This window comes from Alosa pseudoharengus, unplaced genomic scaffold (assembly GCF_046254945.1).
Source record: "Alosa pseudoharengus isolate Yale_2024_CS ecotype anadromous, Long Island Sound unplaced genomic scaffold, YU_APseudo_1.1 YU_APseudo_1.1_scf_19, whole genome shotgun sequence".
In the NCBI taxonomy this organism is placed as follows: domain Eukaryota; kingdom Metazoa; phylum Chordata; class Actinopteri; order Clupeiformes; family Clupeidae; genus Alosa; species Alosa pseudoharengus.
In genome coordinates this window covers 36,615,269-36,636,437 of record NW_027468657.1, presented here as the reverse complement: position 1 = coordinate 36,636,437, position 21,169 = coordinate 36,615,269, and the positions used below count along the sequence as shown (strand labels likewise).

Genomic DNA, 21,169 nt, shown 5'->3' with positions numbered 1-21,169 from the left:
AATTACCTCACTTCCTGTGGGCGTGGCTAATGGCATGTTAATACAAAAGTTGATTGTTTTTGGGAGTTACATACACCCACCAAATTTGGTGTGTGTATCTAAAACTATATGCCAACCACAAGTCACAGTGACATAAGGGGGCGCTATGGAGTTCCTGGGCAACGCCCGGTGCCAAGGCTTTTCCCCTGTGTATTCACGGTACCTCTTGACGTGTGTGCCAAATTTCATGCGTTTTCAGCGATGGGAAGCACCTCTTTTGGCATCACAATTCATCACATTTTAGTCCGCACAAAATCCCAAATACCTCACTTCCTGTTGGGCGTGGCTAATGCATTGTACATACAAAAGTTGTTCATCTTGGGGAGATACACACACCTACAAAATTTGGTGTGTCTAGCTGAAAGTATGTGCCAACCACTGGATCAATCACCTAAGGGGGCGCTACTGAGTCCCTGGGCCACGCCCGGGGCCAAGCTTTTATGCCTGTGTAGCCATTGTGATACCAGATGTGTGTGCCAAATTCCAAGACTTTTCATCCATGCTAACCACCTCAAAAATAGCAAAAAGGTGAACAAATAATAATAATAATAATAATAATAATCCTTTCAAAAACAATAGGGCTTCGCACCTCTCGGTGCGCAAGGCCGTCCCGGCCTCGCGCACCGTCGGTGCTCGGGCCCTAATAATAATCCTTACAAAAACAATAGGGCCTTGCGCCCTTCGGTGCTCGGGCCCTAATAAATATAGCCGCAAGCGGCAATGGCGGGCCCGAGCACCTGCGGGCCGCAACCCATGACATTTCAGAATCCAACAAAGCACCGACGTGGTGCATTTGTAAAATGTACATATTTGATATGTGTGTTATTTGTTTTTGCATGTTATTTTCTGGCACATTTACTTGCTTGGCCAGGTGGGGCAATATGCAAGGCAGGCCCATTGTGTGTCATCATAATCATAATATATATTAACCTGAGAAATTTCAGATTATTCATTTTAAGCAAAGAACATTTTTGATACACTTTTTGGCCAGATGGTGGCGCTATATTAGGCATGTGAATTACACATGTGAATATCATCACAATAATGATATCCAATATTTTGTAAAGTTTCAGATCAACCAATAAAGGCATTACCAATTTCTGGCACATTTTCCTGCTTGGCCAGGTGGTGGCGCTATGCCAGGCAGGCCCATAGGGTGTCTGGATATCATCATAATTATAATATCTATTAACCTGAGAAGTTTCAGACCATTCATTCAAAGCATAGAGCATTTCTGGCATATTTCCTGTTTGGCCAGATGGTGGCGCTATGCTAGGCATGTGAATTATATGTGTGAATATCATCACAATAATGATATCCAATATTTTATAAAGTTTCAGATCAATCACTTAAGGCATTGTCCATTTCTGGCACATTTCCTACTTGGCCAGGGGGTGGCGCTATGTCAGGCAGGCCCATTGGGTGTCTGGATATCATCATAATCATAATATCTATTAACCTGAGAAGTTTCAGACCATTCATTCAATGCACTGTGATTATATGACACATTTCCAGTTTATATGGTGAGATATTAAAATCATGACATATTACAACATATCAAAAATCCCTTCGCAATTTAACATCAGCAACATCTTGGCATAATGTTAGCCAAATTTCACATGAATCCGGCAAACCGTCTAGGAGGAGTATGTTAAAATTGATCATGTAACATCAATGTAATTGCCATTCTTTCTGTTGCCAGGTGGTGGCGCTATGCCAAATATACATTATGGGCATGTGAATATCATCACTACCATGGTATTCAAAGACCTGTGAAATTTAAAACATTTCAAGCCATGCATGGTGAATTAAGACACATTTATTGTTAACGTGGAAGGGTATTAAAATTCATAGTTTCGCCATTTCGTCAAATTACAACATATCAAAAAAAGCTTCACAATTTAGAATCAGAAGCATATTGGCATCATGTATACCAACTTTCACATGAATCGGATCAATCGTCTAGGAGGAGTACATTAAAATTGATCATGTCCACAATGCACAAAATCCCAATTACCTCACTTCCTGTGGGCGTGGCTAATGGCATGTTAATACAAAAGTTGATTGTTTTTGGGAGTTACACACACCCACCAAATTTGGTGTGTGTATCTAAAACTATATTCCAACCACAAGTCACAGTGACATAAGGGGGCGCTATGGAGTTCCTGGGCCAAGCCCAGTGCCAAGGCTTTTCCCCTGTGTATTCATGGTACCTCTTGACGTGTGTGCCAAATTTCATGCGTTTTCACCGATGGGAAGAACGTCTTCTGGCATCACAATTCATCACATTTTAGTCCGCACAAAATCCCAAATACCTCACTTCCTGTTGGGCGTGGCTAATGCATTGTACATACGAAAGTTGTTCATCTTGGGGAGATACACATACCTACCGAATTTGATGCGTCTAGCTGAAAGTATGTGCCAACCACTGCCTCAATCACCTAAGGGGGCGCTACTGAGTCCCTGGGCCACGCCCAGGGCCAAGCTCTTGTACCTAACTGCTTTGCGTGACACCTGATATGTGTGCCAAATTTCAAGCGTTTTCGACCATGTTAACCACCTCAAAAAAGGAAAACGCTCTGAGACAAAGTTAATATAATAATAATAATAATCCTTACAAAAACAATAGGGCCTTGCGCCCTTCGGTGCTCGGGCCCTAATAATCCTTACAAAAACAATAGGGCCTTGCGCCCTTCGGTGCTCGGGCCCTAATAATCCTTACAAAAACAATAGGGCCTTGCGCCCTTCGGTGCTCGGGCCCTAATAATAATAATCCTTACAAAAACAATAGGGCCTTGCGCCCTTCGGTGCTCGGGCCCTAATAATCCTTACAAAAACAATAGGGCCTTGCGCCCTTCGGTGCTCGGGCCCTAATAATCCTTTCAAAAACAATAGGGCTTCGCACCTCTCGGTCGGTGCTCGGGCCCTAAAAATAATCTTTTGGTGATTTATTGTACTCTCAAAATGAAAACAAGGAAAAATCCACCCTTGAAGGAAAGAAAATTTATTCTGAGAAAAAGGGCAATCTCGTAAAGAAATAATTATTTTTAACGAAAACACGTTGCTCACAATTATTGGCACCCCTACCCTAGAAAAATCTTATATATAAAACCTAACAGAAGGACTTTCCCATCTAATTTCAACTTACTTAAGTTAATCAGAGTGTCTGTGAACTTTCAGAAGTAGTTCATGACTTTCTTTTACACTAAGGCAGGGGTGGCTAACTAGTCCAGCATGAAGAGCCAAAAAAAAAAATTCCACACAACTCAAAAGAGCCGCACAACAAAAAAAGATGCCCACACTACAACAGCGACTTAGGCCTACAAAAATAGATCTTCTCTTTTCATTTAAAGTGAGACACTTGGCAGATGCTACAAATTATCGTTTTCAGGAATGAGTAGCAAGCAACAAAGATATCTGACACACATCACAAATCCCCCCTCACTGAATGACTTATTAGCATGAGAAATGGTCCAATGTAACAACTGATATGCTGCCAATGTGACCGTCAAATGTTCCGTCTAGTGTTCAGTACATTTTTTAAAAGAAAATACACAAAAAGAAAATGAGTCTGCTTCTCTGACTGACGTCTATATAGCCTACCTTTACCTTGTACTTGCAAAGGTCAGTGCCTTTGGGAAATGTTCAGGTTGGAAGCTTTATGCATCAGTTAAGTCTGGCATACCATGTAACAAACTAACGTGTAGAACACGTTTTTTAATGGTGTTATTTAGGTTACGTTGACATATTAACCAGAAAGGCTATGCTAGCCTACAAAAAGATGAATCCTCCTTTTGAATGTCCGTGTTCCGCTTTCTATTCACGCTTAGGGTCAGGGTTTTCCTAATTGCAACAGTATCATTACACCTGGCTAAAGAAACAAAGTCTGCTTCTTTTTGGGCTAGATTCCTATCCATAACATGACGGTAAAATTATTTTAATTTAAACATTGCAGCCCAACTATTGGCAGTACTATCAACTTATGAAAAGCATTTTCATTTACCAGAAATAATAGGCTATTTAAAAAAAAACTCTAAATCCAAGGAGAAGTGAGAACATCAGTTGAACAGCCGCGAGCCGCACGAGAGGAGACAAAGAGCCGCAGGTTCGCCACCCCTGCACTAAGGTATAAAAATAAAGTGACACAGAGGCTAAATCCTCTATTCATTTTTCAACATTGGAAAGACAAGATAATACACTAAATTTATATAAAAAGAAAGTGTGTTGACATTTGTAAGTCAGGGAATATCTATAAAAACGAGATTCTTTGTTGAAATGCCTATATTTACAGCTAAAACAATGATTAAAAGGTTCTAATCAACTGAAAATGTGACAAACATGCTTGGACAAAGACCCATGGTTATCTTGCCCCCACGTACAGTATGCAGGATGGTAAGATAGGCAAATCCACAAGAACCTCTGTTGGAGAGTTACAGAAAAAGGTATCATCTTGGTCCCCCAAAACATCTTCAAAAGTGACCTCACTGCTAATAGATTATTTAGAGGGCATGCCAGGTAAAAGCCTGTCCAGTCATTTAATTACCAATGTAAACGGCAGGTGTAACTGAATGGTACAGTGACTTCGTCTGGAAGTGTGGTCTATAATTGTCAGATGAAATTAAAATTCCGCTCTTTGGCTTAAGGCAGTGGTCACCAACCCCTCAATCTCGATCAACCTGTAGATCTTTAGGACTTACCCAGTAGATCCCGAGAGATTCCTGCATGTTTGCCAACATTTACAGGGCCTAAATTTCAGTGCGGGATTGCGGGTATAGCGCATGATTTATTCAAGACCCGCAACTCTAGCCATCATAATGCGAGAAATTCCCGCACACATTTTACATCGCTGTCTGATAACGTTAATCTAAAAATGGAGCGGCGTGAATGCGGGACCGGACGGACCAACTTCTGACGTAACCCCATGCAGACACACAAACGCACACAACAGCACTTTGCAGGTGTGCTCTCTCTGTCTCCATCTCTCTCGCAACAGGACTTGTCACCGCTGAAGTCAAATTATACTAGGTGCTTCTAGAACTACCTGACAGGAAATTAAAACAAAAGTTTAGCGATCAGGAACGGTCAGGAATTTGTTCTCCATTTGAAGAACGTAATCCATTGCGGACGTGCACAGACAGCTACAGACACGGAGCGCATCGTAGGCCTGGTTACTTTCACTTTCTAGAGTGCGCATTCATTATGTGAAAGATGCTTCATACCAAAACAGTGATCAAACATTATCAAATGTATCATGACATGTGTTGTCACAAACACTTCAATTAGAAAATCAAAACCAAAATCATGTAAGTAAAGACTATGTTAAGAGTTTTATATCATTGACGCCTGTATAAGGGGTTGGAGGATGTGGTATTTTTGACCTTATACATTTGCCTAATTAAAAGGCCTTAAATTGGAAGCATTTTGGTTTTGATTCTCTTTTGACGCTTCGAGGTAGATCTTGCCTTTGTTCAAGGCCAAGGTCAGGGATCTTGGGCTCAAAAAGGTTGGTGACCACTGGCTTAAGGCATTAAGATCAATTCCCAAAAGATGATTTTATATTCCTCTTTTTAGTCAACTTTTAGTCAACTGTAATTCATACAAACAATTATTTTTTTTTACATGTACTTTGGAGTCTTACCCTCCATTCGTAGCTGTTTAATAGCATCAGAACAGGTCCTTATAAAGATCTGAGCATCTTGATCAATCTGATCCCTCTCAGTGTCTGTCATGCGGGTTAAATCTGATGAGATAAGGCTGAAAAAGATGAGCACACCAATGTATAACCATATTAAAGGTAACAACAGGAGAAAATCACATGACATAACCTAGCTTGTATGATGCCCTGAACAACCACCCGCACCCAGACACACACACATTAGTCCATGAGCCACAGGGGGTCGTCACTACCACTTGGGGGGGCAAGTTCTCACTATATTTTTCTGAAAGCTACATATCTCTGGAGTATAAAATGGTATGATAGCAAGTTGGATCTTGTAGCTTTGTGGCTGTACAGGCCTTCAAAGTTGACCTCTGATTTGAAAAAAAAGGAAATTCCGCCTATTGGCTTTTTTTGTTAAAACACTCATAAGAGCCCAGAAAAAAATCCAAATCTTATTATTACTGATGCATATGTGGTGTTTGATGTTGGCATACATATTTTGACTCATTATGTGATTTTGCTCTTCATTTTGGTTGATAAAATTCAAGATTTATGTGCAAAAAAAAGCTAATTTGAGTTTTCAGAGCAACATGTTATACACTTTACTTTGAATAGACCTTATTGATCATTACTATTCTACCTTCCTTACTTTCAATTGCGAGTTGAAATTAATGTTAAATGATGACATACATAGGTCTGCAGTACAAATGTTTTTTAAATTGTAGCTGAAACGAGTACAAAGGATCTTTAATCTATTCATTGAATTCATCGTCAGAACAGGAGCACAGAGGATGCCATCTCTATGGCACTTCACTCTGCCCTGTCCCACCTCCGTAACATCAGCTGATAAACACGCGTCACACTACTCCACCGTGTGACCTTTTGATGAAGACGGAAGTATACGTCGAAACATGTCAAGGTAAAGAAAAAACATCTAATGTGATAAAAGAAAAACCAAACGTATGGATTCTGGACTTCCTAACCAACAGACCTCAGTCTCACCTGAGACCTCACCTCCTCAACCATCGAACACCAGTGTACCACAGGGATGTGTGCTGAGCCCTCTCCTCTACTCCCTCTTCACCTACGACTGCACACCTGTACATGGCTCTAACACCATTGTCAAGTTTGCAGATGACACTACGGTGATTGGGCTCATCAGCAATAACGATGAGACGGCCTACAGGGAGGAGGTCCAGCACCTAACATCGTGGTGCACTGATAACAACCTGGCTCTCAACACCAAGAAGACCAAAGAGCTCATTGTGGACTTCAGGAAGTCTAAAGCTAGCACACACACACACATTTTCATCAACAGGACTGAGGTGGAGCATGTCACCAGCTTTAATTTTCTGGGTGTCCACATCTCTGAGGACCTCTCTTGGACCCTCAACACCTCTACCCTGATCAAAAAGGCTCACCAGCGTCTCTTCTTTCTGAGGTCCATCTGTCTCCTCAGATCCTGGTGAACGTCTACCGCTGCAACATCGAGAGCATCCTCACCAACTGTGTCACAGTTTGGTATGGCAACTGCTCTGCCCACGACCGGAAAGCACTGCAGAGGGTGGTGAAAACTGCCCAACACATCACCGGTTCTTCACTCCCCTCCATCGAGGCCATCCAGGGCAAGCGATGCTTGTGTAAGGCGCATCATCAAAGACTGTTCTCACCCCAACCACAGACTGTTCACCCCACTCCCCTCCGGGAGGCGTTACAGGTCTCTCCGCATCTGAACCAGCAGGTTCAGAGGAAGCTTCTTTCCTGCGGCTGTCACCCTACTGAACTCTAGCTCTGCATCCCGGTGACATCCAACAAACTAAAGCCCCCATCACCCCCTGCCCCGCCCTCGCCTGATGCCTCCTTGCCTGTGCCTGTTGAGGTGTCCACGACCATGGCAACCTTGACAGGGACAACAAGGAGGCGGACATCCCCTAGCCCCCCCCCCCACAACTGCACTACCCTATCCCACCCATCTATTTATTTACAAATGTACATACTGTAATTACACTTATACTGTACATAGCCATATTCTACTGCTTTTCATCCTGCACATACACTTATTATTAATACTATTGTAATGTTACTGTTTCTGCACTACAATGGTACTGTTACCACACTGCACATAGTTGTACATACTGTACCTATCTGTCTATATGGTTCATTTTTTCTGTAATATATTCTGTTAATACACTGCATATATCTATATTGTTCTTACTACTACTATAATGGTACCGCCACTACATTGCACATACCTGTACATGTTGTTCATACATTGTTCATATTACAGTACATAGCCATATTTATTCTGCTCTTATAAGGTAACTGCTAATACACTGCACATATTTTTATTTAATTTATGCTACTCTAAACCACCTTCTGCAAAACAACTGTATACTACTGTCTACTGAAGGGAATATTTCTGTATGATAATTTCTTGCCCCAGACGAGGTGGAGGCTTAGCCCCATTTACATGGAGAGCGTATTCTATCCATTTTCCCTTTGATCTATTCAATGCAGATGTAGGTGTGAAAAGCTTCCCTGGCTGGGTACCTTTTGCTGTCTGTACCATCTGTTCCCCAATCTCCTTTGTTCCGTTTTTAGTAGACAAAGACCCTGGGTTAAACCTTAGCTGAATCATATGTTTGTGTAATTAACTGTAAATGTATTCATGTTTGGTATCATTTTTATAGTCTCAGTACAAGGAGTACAATGAATTAAGTGTAAGAATGTTTAAAACATCCTGTATAACATTTCTACCTGAGGAGCCTGTCTTGTATATTAATAAGTAAGTGGGTGTGTGTAGGTGGGTGTGTAGGTGTGTCTGGGTGTGGCTGACGGAAACGGCGGGAAGAGATAGCCAATCAGAGGACGTTGTACCTATGATCACCACGTGAACCACACCCTTGCAAATTGAGCATAAAAGGCCAGCCTCTTCCGGTAGTCTTTAGAAGAGAAATACTGAGAACATCTGGTGAAAACCCATGATGGGGTGACACAAACATGTACCTCTCTCCCATGAGGGCCACTGGCCCTCATTGAAAAGAATAAAGCCTGGATCCTGATCTGCATCGTCCTGATTAAGTCTCAAGAGAAATATGGTAGTAAAAAATATACTATCACTACACTGCACTATATTTCTTGTCCTGTCTATGCACCACCTGCCTATACTGTGTATATCACATTGTACTTTTCTGCTTTTTTGCACTTCTGGTTAGACACAAACTGCATTTCGTTGTCTCTGTACTTGTTGACAATAAAGTTAAATCTAATCTAATTTAATCTAAAAAATTATCTGCCTCTGCTTTGCCTCTTTATGGATCATGCTATGAATAGCAGCAGCAATGTCTGCATAAGTTGAGACATTGTTATTGACCTTCTGGACCAGAGACATTCCATCAATGATTGTTGCTGTATTATATTCATCTGGAAGATTATCTGATAGTGATGCAAGTTTCTGCAAATGCTTTGCAAGTGCTGCTTTAGAGGTTTTCCTTGGGGTCCCCTCAGGTGTCGCCAATGACCATGGTTAAGGTCCAAAGGGTGACAAAAGACTTCTCTCATGTCCAGTCTTTAACATGATGTTTGTAACTTTGTTTTGAAAAGTGCTATATAAATAAAGATTATTATTATTATTATTATTATTATGGTCTTGCCATGTGCCTGTGTTTTCTTTTTTGACTCATGCTCGTAAATGTATTTAATTTTTGCTTTGTCAATGTATCATGGAATTTGTGCTTAGGTGTATCTGACTCCAGCCTCTATGTCATGATCTTTGCCTGTAGTATGAGCCTGAATCAGATCATCCCTAACCTAGTGTTGCTTTGCCTGCTGTAGATATGCAAATGAACTCATGTTCCTCTGAAAATGGATTGATCCAATTTCAGTTTCTGTCTCATCAGATCTAACTGTGTCGAATTTTTAAAACTGTTGTAAATGTATGTACTTGTAGATCAAGTCTTGGAAAATAGTTATTATTTCTTTTCAATGGAAATGATTTTAACATCAGATGAAAGACAATTTTAAGTATGATAATAATAATAATTGTACATAATGATAACAATGTGTAAAGTATGAATATTTTCACCAACCAGTTCATCTACATCTCATTCCCACATTCTTACTAGTCAAAAGTACAACTGAAATGTATAATGTAGATCATTTTAGCACCTGTGATGCAATTACTATAATTTCACAACTATTAGCTGCAGCTTATACAATGATTATACAATGATATATACAAAATTTCTTCAGCTATGAGGTTAATACACGGGGGCAGTTAATATGGTATATGGTTTTGTTTCTTTTAACTTGCATAAAACACTGTCCTGTGGCTTATACACAATACGGCTAATACACAGGAAATTACTGTATGTATTTCATGTGCCCTGGACATTATAAAATTATAATATTTATGTTAAGCTGGGTACATGTGGTGATGTGAACAATTTTCATATGGTATTCCTTGAATGTAAAGGTAATATGTGATTGGTAATCATGATGTTTTGATCTCTTGGAATATCTTTTATGGGTAGTTTCAATAAAATACTAATTTACTGAATTTTGGGGTGTTTCCGAATAGTACATTTACAAATATTAAATAGCATAGCAATGCAGACCTATGTAATCATTTGTATTTCAAGTCTCTGCTGGGAGGTAGGAAGGTAGAAACACATTGATTAATGAGGGAGTTGGCATTTCAATTAGTGCTGCAACACGTTGTGTCTCTGAAAACGTAGATTTGCACATTATTACACATAAATCTTGAATTCTATCAACCAAAATGAAGGGCAAAATCACATAATGATTCAAAATATGTATGCCAACATCAAACACCACATATGCATCAGTAATAATAAGGTTTGGATTATTTTCTGGGCTCTTATGAGTGGTTTAAAGCAACACCAAAGAACTTTCCCTCTGTCGCACGCACGCTATTTGTTTATCCAGCACCGGCTTTGCAAATAACGATGTCCACAGACAAGGTAGAATATGTTGCACGATTTATGTAAGTACAATGTATTGCGACATCAGATGCAAGTCAAATTTGTAGTTTCTTATGTCTCATTCCATCGAACTACAGACCGCTACCCGATCTGGCAAACTTACATAGTGCGGTTATAGCCGATAGAGGGCCGCAAAGCGAATGCAGAAGTGCCGTTCACCCTGTTACAAGTTGATGAACCACTGAAACGATTTTGGAAACATTATTTTAAGGTACAAAAAACTCTTTGGTGTTGCTTTAACAAAAAAAAGCCAATAGGCGGAATTTCCTTTTTTCAAATCAGAGGTCAACTTTGAAGGCCTGTACAGCCACAAAGCTACAAGATCCAACTTGCTATCATACCATTTTATACTACAGAGATATGTAGCTTTCAGAAAAATATAGTGAGAATTTGCCCCCCCCAAGTGGTAGTGACACGCCCCTTTTTGGGCCTGTGGCTCATGGACTACATACAGTGATAATATACTAGTGGTTGAGGAGGTGGATGGCTCCTTCTACGGACGCTCCAAGACCATTTCTGAAGAGGCCTGTGTGGCTTATATTTCATAAGTGCCCTTTGCATTATAATGAATAACACAAAATCCTTGGTTAATGGGTAATTTCAGGCATAACACACTCCCAATTACTCAATAAGCTAGATCATAAAACATACAAAATATCTGTGTAATACAGACATCTTTAAAATTAGCTTTGCAAACACAGCTAGTTCTGTTGTACTGAAAATGGAAAACTGTCGTCATATGTACAGTATACGGCTATGTTCAGACTAGGCATCTTTTTTTGACAGGAAAAGTTGGCCAGGGTGTCTTTTTGATAAAAAAAAATGCTGGCAAACAGTTGATCTTTTCCTGCCATAATGCTTGCTAATCAACAGTTAATGCCAGTCACACACTGACCAGAAGTTTTGGGACACGTCCAGTTTAACTCCATAAATGAAAATGGCGATACAGTTGAACTCCCATACCATATAGCTCATTGTGCTCAAAGTCTATCATAATAAGTTACTTCAGTGCTTCTGTCTCCATTTCTGCTGGTTCTTATGGGTTAAGAATGTCTCATTACTCAGCTTATAATTAGTCAGCTGTCAAAAAAGCACTCGACGTTGGGTGCTTTTCTTATGAGAAGTTTAACTTTTTTCAGTACACAATATATTCCCAAATCGGACGGTACGCCCCCTACAGTTCAATACGCAGTGAACTGTGATAATTTGGCACATTTATCATGTTTTATAATTTTCAAAACTTACATAAAACTTGCGCAGTTAACTGCACCGTTGTTTCCTACATGCATAGAACATCTCTGGAGTCTATGAGCATTTCCCTGCAGCCCATCAGCTCTCTGTGCAAATAGGAGTTCAAGAAGACTGTGACACTTGAACAGGAGTCACTGTCTTTATTATGCGCTGTGAAGGAGCATCTTGGATTTCAGAACAGTGGCTAGGATAAGAAGACTGTGAAGTAACATAGTCTGCAAGCCTACCCAGCTAAAAGCTTCTATCATATCTGCTGCTACCAGAGCAGGGGCAACGAACATGGGCGCCGTGGCCATCTAAAAATTCCTACTCTGGAAATCACATAATTATGTCCAAAGATAATAAAGACACTTACCTGCCCAGGTTCACATAGTCCTTTCTGTGTTGCAGCAGGAAGTCTTTCAGTTTTGTGATATTTGAAATCTATGGAAATCAAAAACATAAAAAGCCTCATATATCACTTGTTTATTTGGAATTTTCAACGAATAACAAGATGACAAATTAATGTTTAACAAAATTTGTAGAAGAGAAAAAATGGTCATGCTACTGATTTATACGACGGAGTATTAGGGCCACACATGAAGAAAACAAGTATTTTTGCCATGACGAGATTAAACTCGACATATCGACATTAAACTTGACATTTCGAGAAAAAAGTTGAAATGTCATGTCGACTTTAATCTCGACGTGTCGACTTTAAAGTCGACATCATGCCAACATTAAACTCGAAATACAGTTTAAACATAGCCTACAGTTTAAGCTATGTAGCCTACACTAACACACAATATGTGACAATCATGAATAATAGGCCTAGCAGCTACTTCAAATAGGTGTTTTCAGATAGATTGCTGCTATCTTGTCTGTTAACAACTCATGATATTTCAACTTTATTCTCGACATGTCGAGTTTAATCTCGTCATGGCAAAATATTTGTTTTCTTCATGTGTGGCCCTACTCGTAGATTTACCAACCAAATTGCAGTTGGTTTGAAGTCACATTTTAGTCTTCTTGTCTCACTTTTGGATTTCATCAGTGGAAGTGGAACTTTCAATTTTAGTCTAATTTTAGACAGTGTTCATCAGTTTTAATTTTAGTTTAATTTTAGTCAATGTTTTAGTCATCATTTTGGAACAGAAAATCCTAATTATTCGTATAACTTCATGATACATCTACGTAGAACATTCCAGTAACCAGGTTAGACTAAAGTAGACACAACAGTCTTAACTTCAATTAACATTACAAACAATAAGTAAAAGCTGTAATCAATCATGTGTTTGGTGATCACATGTTCAGTTAGTTACATCAGAGACTTTCTAATGAGACACAGCACTCAAAAAATCCTCCATAGCAATGCATGGAACACCAATATGGCAGTTGTCTACGCATATCACACCCCTTCTGCGGCAAAACGTTGACATGTGAATACATTGAGCCAATAAATATGCTGTGTTGTGAATACATTGAACCAATAATGTGGTGTGTTGTGGAGACATCCTGCCAATAATGTGTTGTGAGATTGGTGTCGTGAAGCCTTGCGCATGCGCATTTCTGCCGAAACGGATGCCCGATGAGTGCCCAAAAAGCGTTGCAATATGGCTGCCGAGTGGAGGGACTTGCCTAAAAGGACTTTGGTTACATGCAGGGTGCAATTTGCCGTGGCATTTCCCTACTTCTGGTCTTGTTATCCCTGCCTCTACTTAATTATTTTATCCCCAGTGGGAAAAACATTTACGAAAAGGATTCAGTGCAGTAATGCTTATTGTCATATTTTAGAACCCTCAAAATCTGATAATTGAAAATGCAACGGAGCGCCACACAGATGAGAATGAACAGGTTGTACGAAGCAACTTACATTGAGCATTAAGCTATTCTGGGCCAGGGAGCAACATCATGCACCGGGCCCCTTTCATTAGGTCAAGAACCATATAACTTATTTGCGTTTTCTGGCTCATTTTTTTGTATTTTGTACCCTCCATTTATGTTCCCTTCTTTTCTGGCTACAAGATTTGTTTTACAGAAATGTTTTCCACTAGTTTAGCCTACCAAGAACAGAATGTTTTGATATCATGTCTTGACTCTTGCCGATGGGCTAATAATAATAATAACAATAATTATGTTATTATTATTATAAGGTGCGAAGCCCTATTGTTTCTGTAAGGATTATTAGGGCCCGAGCACCGAAAGCGCAAGGCCCTATTGTTAGGAGGATTATTATTATTATAGTTGGCGGTATCCTGCCGCGCTATGCCTTTTTTGAGGTGGTTCCCATGGACGAAAATCTCATGAAATTTGGCACAAACAACAGGTGAGCGATAAATCTGTCATGGACAAAGGCTTGGCCCCGGGTGTGGCCTATGGACTCCGTAGTGCCCCCTTGTCACTTAGTCTCGTGGTTGACATATACTTTCAGCTCTGCTCACCAAATTTGGTAGGTGCGTGTAACTACCCAAGACGAACAACTTTCACATGTACATTGCATTAGCCACACCCAACAGGAAGTGAGATATTTGGGATTGTGTGCGTTGTGCACATGAACGGTTTTGACGTACTGTGGTTGGCATATAGTTTCAGCTACACACACCAAATTTGGTACGTGTGTGTAACTCCGTAAGATGAACCACTTTCATATGTACACTGCATTAGCCACACCCAACAGGAAGTGAGATATTTGGGATTTTGTGTGTTGTGACATGATCAATTTTGACATACTTCTCCTAAACAATTCATCCGATTCATGTCAAATATGATGTCAAGATGTTGTTGATTCTAAATTGAGAAGTCTATGGAAGCAAATTAGGCTCAAATGTGTTGTACGTGTGCATCGTATTTTGAAACTGTAGAAATTATTTGTAACTGTAAAAATGATCTGTAAAAGTAATTGTTGATATTACAAATATACCCTACACAAATTTATTCTACGGGTACAGATCGGTTTTACAGCTATAAATCATCCTACAGTGACAAATATTTTACCATTACAAAAATATTCTACAATTACAAATCACTATTCTACACACAAAAAGTTCTATAATTCTACAAATCTTTTCTGCAGGTGCACAGATTTTTTTGCACCACCTTAGGGATGAGAAGTGTCTCATCTGCATTGTGTGTGTGTGTATCAGGATTTGTAACTGTAAAACAGATTTGTGACTTTACAAAAAAATAACATGAACAATTTTTAGTATTACCCATATTTCCTTCACTTACAAATATATTCCACAGGTACTAAACCTTCCACAGTTACTGTCTTTCAATTACAAATCTATTCTGCCATTACAAATCTCTGCTGCTCGCACAAGTACATTTTTTGCAAGTAGGAGTACTGTTCTAGCACTTCTTGTTGAATAGCCAATGGCGATGCTCAGGTTTGGCTAGCCAAATCATGAATCTCAGTTCATCCCGCAATCATCTCTTGAGGTAAGTTTATATCCACTAATCATTATTAATACAGCCAGTGGTCCTGATACATGGGGCAATTTTTTGAGCAATGTTGCTGGGAACTAATGAGGGCAACAGACAAATAACTTTGTTAGCAAAACCACCGCAACATTTCCTGGCAACATTGCCCAAAAAGTTGCCCCGTGTACCATCAATTTAAGAGATCTGGGGGTATTTCAGAAAGGAGGTTTAACAAACACTGAGATAAAACTTAACCTCTGGGTTGTCTGAACCTGTGGCGAGTAAACCCGGAGCTGTCGGTTCAAAAACACCGGTTACCAATTAGAGCACCGTATTTTTCAGAGGCGGAGTAACAAGTTCTCCTCGAGGCTTACGAGGTGGAGAGAGCTGTAATAAAAAAAAAGAGCAATACTTCAGCATCTGCCAAGGAACGAGACCTTGCTTGGCAGAGAATAGCCTAACTGACCGTGTAAATGCGTAAGTTTAGGATAGCCTATTAATGTCAAAAGCACATTACAATATATTAAATAATTCAGTGGACATTGCGTATTGACTGCTTTGAATGGTGCTTTCTTTAAATGTCATTTTATATTTTAACGCAGGTTTTGCACTCCAGCATCGGAATCAAGGTAAGCTGGGGTGATGAGTGTCAGAAGGCATGGGTATCCTCTATCCCCCAGTACCCATCAAGTTCTCCTGTAATTGCACATATAACATTAAGTTACAGCCTACACATTAATTAGTCTGTAGTGGATCTGATGATATTCCAGTAAGGTATAGGCCTAACGCACCCTTTTGAAATGTGTCGCTAGATTCCCGGTACATCCTGGCATCGTGTACTGGCCCAGGCCATAAATTTCACCTCCACGTTTATGATAAGATGTGAAGCATCACATATCATCTGGCAATTATTAAAGGGGCACCAGGCAACGTTGTGTTAATTAATCATCTTCGTAAGTCGGTATATGGTTAAATGACTCATTACAGGGCGAATGAAGACTCTCTCGCCACCCCTACTGCCTGTAGGAAGAATATCCCACTTGCAAGTTCGGTGTATCCTACCCGCCGACCTTCAGTCTCACAAAGTCTCAGACATCGTGAGAAGCAGGATCAGTTTACATCCTGCATCCCCAGCACAGAGGCAGGCTAACGAAACGCTAGCGATTGTTGCAAACAGGTGTGTATTGGTAGAGCCGGCGAAAAAGCATGCGAAAACCCTTGACGGAAGATGCAAAGAAAAGGAAAAGAGCTTCAGACCGAGCGAGGGCTCGCACACGTATCGGCACGTACAGACGGTAGGGGGAGCTTCGTAGAGAAAAAGCATCAGGCTTGCCTGGTATCCCTTTAAAATAAAAATGTGTTTTAAACACCAACACCATTAAGAGAGCATCCAAAATTAGAAGTGGCCTATAGCCTATCCATTAGACCTTAATTCTAATGTTAGGAAATCCTGAAATAGCCAAGGCCCATTAATTGAAAGCTCACCAGCAAAGATAGCCTATTGTCGGTGCAAATTTGGAAAACTTAAAATAAGTGCTGACCTGCTATTTGGTGAAACTACACTTTAATGATCTTCCTGGGTTTGTGGCCAGGAAAACAATGAAGTTGCGCAGGAACTGCTTTGCAAGGCAAACTTTACCCACCGACCGACAAAAACTCACAGTCGGAGAGCGATCGTCGATGCACATAATTTGGAGAGAGGCAAAAAGTGTAGCCTATTAAAAAACTACAAAAAAGTGAAAAAATATAGAAAATAAATAAACATCAACATTTTTCCCTTTCCTGTTCGACACATTTAAAATTGCACTGTTTTAAATGTTATTCTTATGCTGGGATACCCTGCCATGTCAACATTAATAAATCATTTTATTCTAACCCTCGTTTATTCATTTGGCTGACATTTTATCCAAAGCAACTTACATACATCGATTCTTACCAGAGCAAGTTGGTGTTAAGAAACAAAATCACAATTTTTCTGGCTACTGCATATCGTGCACACATTGTAGTTGTTAAATATATTTTAATAACTAGGAAAAACAGCAATTGGCATACAGTTTTACTCATTGCATAGTTTATTTATTGGATAAACAACTGGGTCTGGAACTCTGAAATTGTTGGACTATACTGCACTGAACTTGCAGAAAACTGGAAGGATGTGAATGCTAGATCAAGCCAAAACTGAAATGGCTTGACTTCAATGCTACATCCATAGATTCTTTAAAGATGTTGTATGTTCTGCTCCCTACAGGGAGTTTCAAGGTTGACATGCATGTTGATACAGTTGGCATTGACCCTGCCAACACCTCTACATGTGTTCTGGGAGGACAGATGATCCCATCCAGAAGACCACCAGGTCTTTCAATGTTTCTGAAGAACCTGTAATTAGGCTTGGAGGGGGGTTGTGGCTATGATGAAAATGCCTTTTGTATGCTGTATATGCCCCTGCAGAGCCAAACGTGTATTCTAATTTATACGATCATGTAACATGTAAAAATGTATTGAAGCTCACCTGAGCCTAATCCTGTGGTGATTATATACCATACTCATAAATATAAGTACCTAACCTAAACCTAACAGTGTAAAAAGTAGTTCAGAAAACAATTACATAGGTAAGTCGTGTTGAGAATGAGATTTTTTCAGCCTTGACTCTCTCATTTTGGATTAGTCTTGACTTGACTCGAAAAGCTTTGGACTCGGCCATGTCTTGGACTTGAATCTCTTTGACTCATATGTCTCGACTAGTCCTGGCTTGGACTCGACAAATAAAAGACGGTCTTGACTACAGCCCTGTACGTACTGCCAAAACTGTTCTGAGTATGGTTTAGTAAGCATTCCTAAAAATAAAGCATTTCATTCAGTCACAAGTCCATTATTTGGTAATGATCTAGTAATAGTCATTACCCTTATTTTTAGAGCTTTTCTTTCATATAGGCCTATTAAAATGAATTATTTGGATATTTCCTTGACACTCACTTTATGCCACCCAGGCACCCACCATGAAACATCTATACATTATGGTTTAGAAGACGTTCTGTTAACATTTGTTTAATTATAGGCCCTACTGGAATGTTATGGAAGAATGTTGGTCCTGGAAACTTCACGTAGTAATTTGACTAATTTAGGCTTCTACATGAAATAGCCTAGGTCCTTGCAGTGAATTGATCTCGGAGTTGTGTACTACGGACCGTGTCTTCAGAATTGTCACTGGGTCCACGTTTTTGATCATGACATCATGTTGTTAAAAAAGTTACGCAGTCTGTTCTGGTTTAGATGCAATGACTTGTGCTGAGTTTACTTAACAAGTTCCTCAATTCTCAATCAATTACGTTTGCTTTTTGCTTACGATTACTTAGTAAACTGGGTAGGTTGTTAACGTGAAATTGTCGTGACGTATCTGATGGATACTCACCACCTCCTTAGCTTTGGATGAAAATCCATTGATGGGGCGACTTCTTTTGAGTATTTCCTCTTTCTGTGATTCAAAAGCAAGACCTATTGCTTTATTACGCGTTTTCACAGTTTTGACACTAGCTTTGAACAATAATGTAATATCCACAGCCATTGCAAAGCTAGTAAAAGAGAACCGTCATATCAAAGTGGACCAACTTCCAGTCGCACCTCCTTAACTTCCCGTATCATAATAAAAGTCCTTATAGTTCATTCCACCGAATCGGTGCCTTTACTTTTGCGTCCCACAACATATAATCAGTTGTACAGTTGCTTTAACAACAAATACATGTGTAATTTAAAAAACGTAATGTTACCATAGATCATATGCATCAATATAAGACCAAGTAAACCCAATAAAATACAAGTTCAAAATTATTAAAATCACGATAAATCATGGCTAGTTCAACACGCCAAACTTTTGGGAGTGTGGCACCACACACACACACACACACACACACAGACACAGTAAGGTTGCCAATTGTCCCGAATTGTCCGGGACATGGATTTTGGGTGATTTTGTTTTGGCTTAGGCTAAACGCACCTGGAACAAAGTGTCCAGTGCCGCCGCTACCACCATGCACATCTCGCACTGTGCCAGATAGCTGCAAAACTGCTTTTCACTCTTCTTAGAGAACGTTTCCAATGTCAAAATGCACCAACAGCATCTTAGATAAGGATGATGGTTTTGGGTCCTCTTGCAGTCTCCATTTATGAAGCACATCTCACTTGAACGTTATGCTCATTTCAATTCGGAACGCGTCTGAGCACGCACGAGAGGGAGACAGAGTTCTAGCTGGCTTTACTGTAATTTATATCTCCTTTTTAATATAAGAAACTTTAAAAAGGAAATCATGATTACAACAAAAACAACGCTAGAGGAGATTGCGGAATTATCCGGTTCCCACTATTGACCATTTTATAAAATGTGAGGGCATTTTACATACTGTAGGCTGCATGCACTGTGATTTGGAATGTGATAGAATATGAAGATGGAATTGGTGAGCCTTGAGGTCTTCAATAATTCGTTTCCCTAAACTAAGCATTTACATGAAACACATTCCTCTCAGATAGCTAGGTGGCTACCAGGTTCACTTTTAATTGCAAACAGAAAATATCTAACATCATTACATGCTTCTATTTCCAAATAAAAGCAATGAAGGTTTATACCAACTTACAGTATGATCATCATTTTTAATATTGTGCTATAAATGTGGCACAAACAATGAGTTTGTGGATTAGCCTAGGCTATATTTGAATGGATGGCAAAATATTATGTATACCATGCTCTTAAAGGAACAGTGCACCATTTATAAATGATAAACAGCATCAAATCGGTATTATTTTTTAAGAAATTAATATTTAAAAAAAAATTACTTTGTCATTATTATCATTTGAATAATATAAAACAGTAATCCGGGACGAAGGGCCTTTGCCAGACAGGTAACAAAGGACCCAATGGTCACTATGAGATCCAGAGTTCCTTTGAGAGGATGAGAGAAGCATAAAGAAGGACAAACATCAGTGCAGCTCAGTGCCTGGTTCCTTCCACACACACCGTTGGGAAATTGTGGCCAAATAGTTCAGTCTTCGTTTCATCAGACCAGATGATTTTAATTCTCATGGTCTGAGTCGTTGAGGTTCTTTTTGGGCGAATTATTGAACTCCTGGCAAAAAATGGCTTCTACCTGTCCACTCTACCATAAAGGCCTGATTGGTGGAGTGATGCATTGATGTTTGTCCTTCTTTACACTTCTCTCATCCTCTCAAAGGAACTCTGGATCTCATTAATAGTGACCATTGGGTTCTTGGTTACCTGCCTGACCAAGGCCCTTCGTCCCGGATTACTCAGTTTGGCTGAGCGGCCAGATCTAGGAAGACTGTTGGTTGTTCAAAACTTTTCCATTTGAGAATGATGGAGGCTACCGCGCTCTTGGGCACTTTCAATGATTCAGAAATGTTCTTGTATCCTTCCCCAGATCTGTTCACACAACCCTGTCCCACAGGTCTACGTACAATTCTCTCTACCCTTGTGGCTTGGTTTTCACTCTGACATACACCAACTGTGAGACCTTATATCGAGATGTGTGCCTCTCCTAATGTCCAGTGAATTCATTTAGGCACAGGTGGACTCCAATCAAGTTGTAGACGCATCTCAAGGACGACTGATAGAAGTAGGATGCACCAGAGCTCAACTGCAAGCGTCATAACAAAAGGTGTGAATACTTAAATGTAAATAGAATATTTCAGTATTTTATTTTTTTATACATCCAAACACTAGCTTTATTGTGGGGTGTTGGAGTATTGTGTGTAGATTGATTAGAAAAATCAAGCAATAATTGAATCCATTTTAAGATGCGTCTGAAACTGT

General features: G+C 39.8%; 1 protein-coding gene across 1 annotated transcript in view; it reads right to left on the bottom strand.

The window, feature by feature from the left end:
• stx18 (syntaxin 18) overlaps positions 1–18,962 on the bottom strand; it is a 50,296-nt gene extending 31,334 nt beyond the window's left edge. The window contains exons 1-3 of the mRNA XM_076292640.1: positions 18,761–18,962; positions 12,308–12,375; positions 5,678–5,793 (exon numbers count right to left, since the gene is read on the bottom strand). Of these exons, the coding sequence (XP_076148755.1) occupies positions 5,678–5,793; positions 12,308–12,375; positions 18,761–18,913 (337 nt within the window). The 5' untranslated portion in view covers positions 18,914–18,962. The remainder of the gene's footprint in view (positions 1–5,677; positions 5,794–12,307; positions 12,376–18,760) is intronic.
• Between the last annotated feature and the right edge of the window lie 2,207 nt (positions 18,963–21,169).